This window comes from Colobus angolensis, unplaced genomic scaffold (assembly GCF_000951035.1).
Source record: "Colobus angolensis palliatus isolate OR3802 unplaced genomic scaffold, Cang.pa_1.0 Scaffold360, whole genome shotgun sequence".
Lineage (NCBI taxonomy): Eukaryota > Metazoa > Chordata > Mammalia > Primates > Cercopithecidae > Colobus > Colobus angolensis.
In genome coordinates, this window is record NW_012116933.1 from 3,192,713 (window position 1) to 3,203,886 (window position 11,174).

The 11,174-nt window shown below is 36.2% G+C and overlaps 1 protein-coding gene across 1 annotated transcript in view; it reads right to left on the minus strand.

Moving 5' to 3' along the window:
- LOC105519905 overlaps nucleotides 1-11,174 on the minus strand; it is a 21,834-nt gene that overhangs the window by 3,995 nt on the left and 6,665 nt on the right. The window contains exons 4-6 of the mRNA XM_011953441.1: nucleotides 6,879-6,964; nucleotides 4,371-4,399; nucleotides 4,206-4,278 (exon numbers count right to left, since the gene is read on the minus strand). Of these exons, the coding sequence (XP_011808831.1) occupies nucleotides 4,206-4,278; nucleotides 4,371-4,399; nucleotides 6,879-6,964 (188 nt within the window). The remainder of the gene's footprint in view (nucleotides 1-4,205; nucleotides 4,279-4,370; nucleotides 4,400-6,878; nucleotides 6,965-11,174) is intronic.

Consider the following 11,174-nt stretch of genomic DNA (forward strand, 5'->3'; position numbering starts at 1 on the left):
GATGAATTGATGGGTGCTGACGAGTTGATGGGTGCAGCACACCAACATGGCACAAGTATACATATGTAACAAACCTGCATGTTATGCACATGTACCCTAGAACTTAAAGTATAATAAAAAAAAAAAAGTATCAGTGGCCATTACAAGAATGAATTTTTATTGAATGAATAAGTACATATACCTGGGTCCCCAAAGAAATACATTCTGCTCATTACCTTACAAAAGTTATCAAATGAGAAGTAAAATAATATACATAAACTGTTTCCGTTACTTGTATTTACTTTATACTTTTTCTGTTTCAGTTTTACTGTGCCGAGAAAATGCATTTGGGTTTTGTGGCTGCTGCTGCTGCTGCTGTTGTTGTTGTTGTTGTTGTTGTGGCTGCTGCTGCTGCTGTTGTTGTTGTTTGAGATGGAATTTCATTCTTGCTGCAGTGGTGCAATGGTGCGATCCCAGCTCACCACAACCTCTGCCTCTCGGATTCAAGCTATTCTCCTGCCTCAGCCTGCCGAGTAAATGGGATTGCAGGCATGTGCCACCGTACCCACCTACTTTTGTATTTTTAGTAGAGATGGGTTACTACATGTTGGTCAGGATGGTCTCAAACTCCCAACCTCAGGTTATTTGCCCATCTCAGCCTCCCAAACTGCTGGGATTACAGGCATGAGCCACCGCACCCGGCCACATTTGGGGATTTTGTTTTAAAACTTCTGCTTCCTGGATCTACCGAGCTCATGAGAAAATAGAAGCAAACAAGTCATTTGCATAGATAAGAAACTTTGGATTTATAGCTTGTCATCACTACCCTAGAAGATTATCATCACCTTTTGTAAAACAAAATGTTAATTCTAGACATAAGAGGAAAAAGAAATTAATACTATAGGGGTGAAAAAATATTGCATAATTTATTACTGTTCACCTGATCATATGACTAAGGGCACTGAATTTAACTTGAATGTAAAGTAGACCCCATAGTAGCTGCAATAGACTGGGTGTTCTCACAGAATTAAATTTGATGCTCATGTGTTATCTTTAAATGATACAGCTCTGCTGAAAACCCGTACTCCTAGTGCATGATCATCCATTAATACAAGGTGATAGCATGTGTGAGTATAGCTGAGGAGACACCACAAGGCAAATGCTCAATAGTTCCCATTAATCAAAACTATAACACAGAAAGCCATAGGCATTATTTAATATTTGGTTTTGGAAGGTATTTTTAGTGACACTGCATATAGTTGTGCCTAATAATTGCAAAATGAGAGATGTAAAAATAAATCAGAGCCACATTGTGTTTGAGTAGGAAATCTGTAGATGTCTACCTGGTTTTCCCATCCAGCCCCACGGTACCCACACTCCAATTTATGTTAAATACTAACCTCAATGAAATTCCTCTTTCTCCTCATTCTCTTTGTTATCTATATGTTGCTTTCCTTACAGGAAGAATACAAATGCCTTGCTAAGAAGCATTCTGCTTGGTTGTAGGCTGCATAGGGGGAGTAAAGACAAACTACATTTGATCACAAAATGACTTTTTACAAGTCAGAAGTATAGTAGCATGAAGCCAACTGAGGGAATCTAGAATAAAATTTTCTATGCTTCTTTCCGTTCTTTGCTCTCTTTCTACTCAAAAGCTGTGATTCACACAGGTAATGAAGAGTATAATTCCTTGATAGAAACACAGCTCCAAGATTAATCCTTTCTTTAACAATGAAGTTCGTGTGTCGAAAGTTTGTAGTTGCCGTCTGGTTTTTGAACACTGATGGCAATAGATATTTATCATCAATTCACAGCTTCCCAAATTTTTGAAAAGTCTTACTATTGATGGTTCAAGTAGTAGAAATATAATCTAAAATATCTGAAATTAAAGTTTTTTTATTACAATGTAAATAGTAATGCAAATTGTACTAAAGTATAACATTTATTTCTTCACTGAAGCAGCACCATATTCTCCTCTACCCGCACAAACACACTACTCCTTCAAGGTGTAATGTATTTTGCAAGTCCTGTAATTGCTATTAACTCAGAAAAGTTTACTTAACTAGAATCTCAGACTTTGTTCTAAACTTTTGTTATTTACTACAATTTACTTTGAATCACTCAATGATGTCTATTATATATTTTGTTTTCCATGAGAAATTTGCTTGTTAGTAATGAAGTTTCTTCAGAGATAAGAAAATATTTGAATAACTAACTTGGTGCATAAACACATTAAGGTTAAATATTGTGTATTTCCATGTACTAGAGACAAAAACTTCAAAAAATATTTTAATGAATTTACATTAAATTAAAAACTACTTTCATTAAACTGAGATGATCTTCCCTCAATGCATGAATACCTTCAGAATTCATATGTGAAGCCTTAAATATAGACCAAAGATTTGTATAAAATATAACAGCCTTAAAAATCTTCTTTGTTGCCAGCACAGTGGCTCCCGCCTGTAATCCCAGCACGTTGGAAAGCTGAGTTGGGCAGATCACCTGAGGTCAGGAGTTGCAGAGTACCCTGGCCAAATTGGTGAAACCCCATCTCTAATAAAAGTAGAAAAATTAGCAGGGTGTGGTAGCACGTGCATGTGGTATCAGCTACTTGAGGGACTGAGGCAGGAGAATTGCTTGAACTTGAGAGGCAGAGGTTGTAATGAGGCAAGACTGAGCCACTGCACTCCAGCCTGGGTGAGAGAGCAAGACTCTGTCTCAAAAACACAAACAAACTAACAAAAAACCTAATTGTTCTCATGTAAAAATAAGTCTAGTTCACACTAGATCTGCAACATACACAATGCCTTGGGACAGGACAGAAATATATTTAGCAAGTTATATTCCTGGTTTCTGTAAAAATAAAACTGTTGAATTTAAGCTTTTAAGACAAGTCAAGGAAAAGAGCAAAAAAATGTAAAAGCGAAACTTGAAAGTTCATTTCACCCTCAAGGGCTCATGATCACCAGACATTCACAAACTATATATATTGTTCAAAACATTAGCTCTGAATTTTGATCCGAGTATCCCTGGAGTTTCAGTTTCATTCAAGGATGTCCAAGAGGTCAAGTAAGACAATGTCATTTACTCTTTTCAGTTTTCTTTTCTGAGAACAGCACAGCAAACTTCTTCAGAGAAATGAATTGTCCTAACTTCAGAGGCTAAAGGCTCGTGAGTCATAGTTCGAAGGGCATTTATAAAATATGGTGGTGCGCGCTTGCGTTCTGAATTTTTCAGCTTTAAACTCTCATATGGTAAACACGAGTAGATACAAACTGATTGAACAAAAGCCTTTTTAATCTGACATTATATTTGTTTTTATCTCTTTCTTCATTTATCAGCAACAGGAGAGTCTAACTAAATGTGGTAAAGTGGTTTAAGGGAATACAATGAAAATTGTAAAATGAATTAAACCAGAGATAATCATATCACTGTGGATACATCTGGAAGATATAATACAACGTACACCAAAGAAAGTGGCAGAAAGGCATGTAAAGTGTATAACCACTCACATACCATTTTAGGACACAAATAAAAAGTTCTGCATATTATTTCTGAGCATCACAATATAGTTAAAGATTTCAAAAGGGCATTGAAATGAAAAACAACCAGTTTATGATGTCGGTAGCCTCTATGCAATCATGTTTCAAAAACCTTAACATCAAAAAGTCTCAAAATCACCATTCTAAAAGACTGTGCCTACCAATTATAGATGAATAAATACTGTCCTCATTTTTAATAATCAAAGATGCCACAAACACACACATACACACACCTAGACATACACATACACACATAGTCTGCTCATTAGAACATCTGATTGGCTTCAGATCATCAGTGTAATAACACTAGCAACAAGTCTCTAAAGTTAAGACAGAAACTGACACGTTAATCAGTTAAGCTTTCCTCCAGGTAAAGATCATAACTCCAACTAGCACATAACTCACTGGAAATATCTGAGAGTCTCAAAATTCACTGCTTTGAATCCCTGACAAGTATAAACATTTATATTGAAAACTTTATGCTATTCAAAACATTAAAACAGAAACATCTGAATTAAAGCTTACATTTTTAAAATATTTTCTGTGCTTCTAAATTTATTTTTATTCAAATATAGATACCAACAATAACATTTATGTCAATGAATTAGGGGTTAAGAATAATGTGAGTACTTTCAATCATTTGATGTACTTATTTCCAGCATTCCATTTGTATTGAAAACATACCTGCTCTCAATGTCTGAACATTCTTTCTTTGTACTGCTCCTTTCATGGCAGGATCTTCCATTTCAGTGCTAGGCTGAATGGGTTTTAAAAGAAAATGATTCATAAATCATATATATTTTATACAATATGGAGTTAGTGATTCAAAAAATATACATAATTAATTACCTTCAACGAAGAATGTTTGTCAGGAGGCCCTACAAAGCAAAGGGAATATGTCATCACATATCTAAGTATGACAGGGCCAATCAAACATTCATGCAGTGTTACTATCAAGGTGAGTTCTCATTTCTGGCTATAAAAATGATTGCTTAAGGTTTTGAGGGTTCTTCTGGACATCTTCTTTTCATTGGCTAGGACAGCAACATGACAGAAATATAAGGTGCAGAAGACGAATATAGGATTCCTAAAATATACAGTTTACATTTCAATAGTGAGATTTGTGTATACCTAAAACAGAAAAGCATGGATATCACTGTGAACACGTGGGCCGATGAGAAGAAAGGAGACCATTAAACAGAGGAACAAATCAAACCTGAGGGAATCAATGTCATAGCTGATGGTGAATGTACAGAGTATTTTAACTCAACACATCAGGGCCATTGCTGCCAGCACACCACAAGTAAATTCCTCTTGTCCTGTCGCTGAGGAAATACACAGTTGAGATGAGAGTTCAGATGAATGTGCAATTCACCTCTCATCAAAGAAAGTGTTCTAAATTGATCAGCTAGGATACACACTTATGAAATGACAGCTAATCAAAATACTCATTTTTCCCATGACCACATGGGCTACTGCAGCACCTACATTTCTCCTATCCCCTTGTTTGGCCTTGAATTAGAGCTCCTTGGTCCACTCAGTCAAGGCAGTCCAGAAAACACTTAAATTAACCGTGTAGAATAAGCTTCCAATATCAAAATATTTATTGAAAAAGGAAACATTGAATTACCACAGAATTGCTGGATATGAATACACTTTTATATTTCAAAATTGGTGCAGTATTTATTGAAAATGACAATTTTGGTATTCACAGAATGAATTTTATAATGTGATTGCTTCTAAAGTTAGCTAAGTTTGGTATATCATCTTACACTGTAAAGGACTTTTATAAAACACCTATCATATCAAAGAGCTGGCTGTCTCAAAAAAAAAAATTAGCCAACGCATCTATATTAAACTTAATCACATCTTATTCACTCATGTCAATGAGACTTCTCTCTCTGAGGCCTGACAGTTATGAAGTGAAATGAGCTGCCATGGTTTACTCCAATTCTAGCATTCCCTCCTGCCTCCAGTACTCTCCACAGCAACAACCTCTTTTGTGAGACTGGGCATATGCTGAAGCAACTGGAAGTGAGTTGTCTCAAGTTTACTTAGCTTTAACTCCCAAGACCCCAGCGAATGTCTCTCTTTCTTCCCTCATTGTCCTTTCACAATTGCTCTTCCTTTGAAAAAGTAATCTTTAGATCTGTGTCCTGATGCTTCCCTTCCTAACTGCTTTTTATGGATAATTGTAACCACTTTTTTCATCTGTATTCAGCAGTGGTATATACCTGTAATCTCTATTTTTTCATCTCATACTCTTTCCCTGTGGCTAGAATCATGCTCAGAAATAAAAGGAAATTAATACTTGCCCTTGATTCTGTCATTTTTTAAATTGCTCTCCAATGGTTCTTTTTCCACATTTCTCTAAAGGAAGGCTATTATCCCTTGCTATTCAGAGCTGTGTCTAAGGACCAGCACCAACATCACTTGAGTACTCATGAGAAATGTGGAATCAATCAGAATGTGCATTTTCCAGAAGCTCCTCAACTAATTCATGGAAACTTGAATGCCCTGTTCTACACTGATATGCTTCCATATTTGTTTACCCTAGTAGCCCTTTTTGGTTTAGCCTCAATTTCTTCCCTATTATATCCCTGAATTTAATACTACATTATAAGCCATAGTGTTACTAATGAAATTTTCATCAGGCAGGACTTCTTTAATTAAATTCTTCTCCATAAATCACCCAACACTCTTCTTTTCAATTATGTTAACTTGACCTATAGAATACTATCCCATGAGGTTACAACATTTTCTACAAAACTAAGTTCTAGCCATACATGGCTGACCATTTTTGATGATGCTCATCAATGGTAGATAAAACACAGGTCTGTGTGGTAAAGTACCTCAATCTTTAATGCCTCCCCAGGAGTGAGGATGACAGCAAGAGTAGGAAAGTGTTACTCTAATTCTCTGACACATTTTGGTATTGCAAGCTCACTTTATCTTCTTTCCTGTTTCTAACACCATGTTCTTCCTTCTTCTACAGAATGATTTGAGTTTACTACCCTCCATTACATACACCCACATTTTAAAAAATTTATTCCACGTACACTCTGCCCTCCTCATTCTTTCTTTCTCTTTTATTCATTTCCTCTTCCCTCTTTATTGACTTGTCTCAGGTCTTAGAGTACCTTAAAATGGAACTCATAACTCAGCTCCTTTAGTGGTACTCCCAATATAATCGACTGATGACTCCTGGTTAGAGACACAACTTATCACCATTTGACTTCTCCTTTACTCATTATACAGTTAACAGGACATTTTATTTAGCTATTAGACTATCTTGGTACTCATATTTTAAAAGAAGCGTTCCATCAAATGACTTTTTAAATAAAATATGGTTCTCACCTTCTCCTTTTCCATTGACTATACTGTTTCCTTTTTTCATGGGAAGGTCCAGGTAAAGGCTCTGACACTTTCTCGGGGACACACTGCTAAGTAATATCAAGAAAGAGTTTCTGTTTTAAAAATTATAATGAGTTGGACCAAGAGTTTCTTATGAATCTCTTTTCATGAAACTGGGTCTCACTCTGTCCACCCAGGGCTAGAATGTAGTGGCATGATTATGGCTCACTACAGTCTCAACATCCTGACCTCAAGCAATATTCCCACCTCAACTTCCTGAATAGCTGGAACTACAGGTGCATACCATCATGCCAGGCTAATGTTTTGATTGTTATTTTTGTAGAGACAAAGCTTCATTATATTGCCCAGGCTGGTCTCAAACTCCTAGGCTTAAGGAAACCTTCTCCTTCTGCCTCCCAAAGTGTTGAGATAACCAGTGTGCAACACCATACTCAACCCTCATCAATTCCTTTAAATAAACCTCAATGTTGTCCAGGCATGGTGGCTCATACCTGTAATCACAGTCCTTTTCCAGGCCAAGATGGGTGGATTGCTTGAGTTCAGGAATTTGAGACCAGCCTGGGCAAAATAATGAGAACACATCTCTACACAGAAATACAAAAGGGAGTCAGGCATGATGTTGTGTGCCTGTATCCCAACTGCTCGGGAGGCTGATGTGGGAGGATCACTTGAGCTTTAGAGGTGGAGACTGTAGTGAGCCCAGATCATGCCACTGTACTCCAGCCTGGGCAACAGAGCAAGATTCTGACTTCACAAAAATTTCAATTTAAAATGTGAGAGTGATGGGAAATACAAACAAAAAGCCAGCCTAATTTATCAATGAAATATGAGCTTAAGCCAAGAAAGAAAGGAAACCACATGAAGTACAATAAGGTACATGGAGAAATAGATCCATAACAGAGCACTTTGGTCTTTCGTATCCCTAATAATACTAATTAATATTTATGCTACAATTAGTTTTTTGTAAGTCCTTCTGTGATAGAGTTTATTACTATAAGACTTTCAACTACTTAAATATGGTCATCTACCACTACCCGAAAGAACATTATTATAACAGAGAAACCTGGAACTTTCAACTTTCCACCTAGAAAAATAATTGGTCACCAGAATTCTAAAGAGTAATGTATGGCTTGAAAAGGTATATTTCATAGAACATGAGTTGGAGCTAATCAAAAGTATAAGAAATGTTAATCTACAATCACAATGTTACGATTCCAGTTGGACAATACTAGAAAATACATTGTAATCCTCATTGCTACTGATGACCTATTTCTAATTTATTTCCTTTTTATGTATGGCATAATTTCTCAACATAACACCACAAAACTTATACATCCTTAAATATTAAAAATAATACAAATGTAAGTAATATTTTAAATATTTAATCATCAGATACATGAGGTATATTACTTGTAACATTCCATTATATAAAAATTCATTTATCTATTTATTCAGATCAAGCAACTGTGAAGGCTGAATGTCTCATGCCAGTAACCCCAGCACTTTGAGAGACTGAGGCAGACAGAACACTTGAGCCCAACAGTTCAAGACTAGCCTGGGCAACAAGGCAAAACCCCGTCTCTACAAAAACTACAAAAATCAGTTGAGCATGGTGACACAGGTCTATAGTCCCAACTACTTGGATGGCTGAGGTGTGAGGATCATCTGAACCCAGGAAATGGAGATGGGAGTGAGCCAAGGTCTCACCACTGCACTCCAGCCTGGGTTATAGAGTGAATCCCCATCTCAAAAAACAACAATTAAAATGCTTCTTACAAGGAAGACTGTATTCTACGTACTCTAGGATACACACAAATATGTTTACTGACCTCCAGTAGCTCATGGTATTCAGGAGTTTCCAATGATTACTTAAACAACTAAATATAAAAACTTCTGAAACTCAAAATTTCAGAATGTGATATAAGGACTTTGAGTGGTTATTTTATTTTATTTTTTAAAATGTAGTCTTGCTCCGTCACCTTGGCTGGAATGCAATGGTGTGATCTTGGCTCACTGCAACTTCCGTGTCCCGGGTTCAAGTGATTCTTCCACCTCAGCCTCCTGAGCAGCTGGGAATACAAGCATGCGTCATCATGCCTGGCTAATTTTTGTTTTTTTCTTCTTTTAGAGGCAAGGTTTCACCATGTTGGCCAGGCTGATCTCGAAATCCTGACCTCAGGTGATCCTCCGCCTTGGCCTCCCACAGTGCTGTGATTATAGGCGTGAGCCACTGGGCCCAGCCAAGTAAATACTTTAGAGAAACTACAACGACAAAATTATGACGTTAAAGTCTTACCATATTGGTATTAAGAGTCTCTGTTCTAGAAATGTTTATTTGCAGCAAAATACATATTCAATTAGATGAAGCGTTTTATAGAAACTCTTCATGGACAACTTATGAAACACACAAAAATCCTTTTGCAATACAATTTTGAGAGCATAAATTTAAATTTCTACATTTCCACAATTTATATTTTTAAGTCAGATACAGTCTTGATATGTTGCCCAGGCTTTTCTGAAACTCCTGGGCTCAAGCAATCTTCTTGCCTCAAACTCCCAAGTAGCAGGGACCACATGTCTACACCTCCACACTCAGTGATTTTTCTACAATTTTTAATACTATTTTAGTCTCATTACAGAACCAATAATATAAGCAGAGACAATCTCTCCTATAAACTATATGATACCAAAATTATAAGTTTCCAAGAAAAATAAAGCTATAGGCAATGTGCTCAATGTTTTTGAAACTAAAAGGTACCAGAGGATTCCATGATTACTGCAAATAATTTGATCCACTGAAGATTTATACAGGCATAAATATTATGAAAGTCACTCTCATGTGATTTAAAAGTCAAAGTGTTAGTATTTATCCAAATAAACCTTAACCAAATTTCATGTTTCCTCTATTGGAGAAAGCATTTCCTAATGTGATTTTCCTGTCACTACTTACTTTCCAGTTCATTTTTTTCAGCTCACACCCTGTCACAGGACTTATCAATCTTTGTTAGTTACCAAAGTTAAACAAATTTTTTGAATCAACTAGCCATATGTATGTTTTTCTCTGACCAACTTTCCACTACCACCATAAAACTATGATAGGTATAACACTGCTAAGTTTTAAAAGTAAATACTATGCAAAACTAGATTCAGAGTGAGAAAATTAATTTTACAAGAGACCACTTTACCTTAGTAGCAACACTGAAGTCTTTGTCATCCGATGTAGGCAATGAATCTACACATAGTTCATGGAAAATGCTTGAAAGTAAAAATGTACAATGAAAATGAGCAAGTTGATTTCTTTACAATTTTTTTAACTGCCAGTTTATATCCAGCTTCCCTCTCAAAAAAGAAAAACATAATCTGGGGAAAGGTCAGTGATCTATGTATTAAATAATGATTCTTAATATAATTAAAATATATCTTCTGCTGTAAAGATGTTAGTTACCTATTTCTGCCTCCACCTCTCTAAATCTATAAAATATTCAATGAAAACTGACCTTGAGCTCTATAACAAATAGTGACAGTCAATATATTGGCAGAGCCTGACAATTGTTTACCCTTACAAATTATCTGTCCTGAAGTTGAACTTAAAATTCAATTAATGGATGACATAAATTTTGTTACCCAATCTGGAAGAAAACTGATGACCTAAAACAAGGTAGAGAGATCCACTGTCTCTTCTCCATGATCTATTTTAGAGTTTTTGAAGGTTTGATTTGAAAGAATTCCCTTTACTTTTCATCTAATGTGTATATGTACATATTATTTTTCATCTAATGTATATATATATATAACTTACATAACATTATATCTGTAATATATATGGTATATATATCAGTAATACATATCCTATGATATGTAATAAACAATATAGGCCTGGCACGGTGGCTCACACCTTTAATCCCAGCACTTTGGGAGGCCAAGGCAGGAAGATCACTTGAGGTCAGGAGTTTGAGACCAGCCTGGCCAACATGGTGAAATCCTCTCTCTACTAAAGATGTAAAAATTAGCCAGGCATGCTGGCATCTTCCTGTAATCCCAGCTACCTGAGAGGCTGAGGGAGGAGAATTGCTTGAACCTGGGAGATAGAGGTTGCAGGGAGCAAAGACCATGCCACTGGATACCAGCCTGGGCAAAGAAGCAAGACTCTGACTCAAAAAAAACGAAAAAGAATAAAGAGACAAGTCCCCACCCACCCACCACATATGCACAGAGAAGAGAAGAAACATAACAAGAGAAGATTCATTTAACAAAAGAATAGTATCCAGAATATATAAA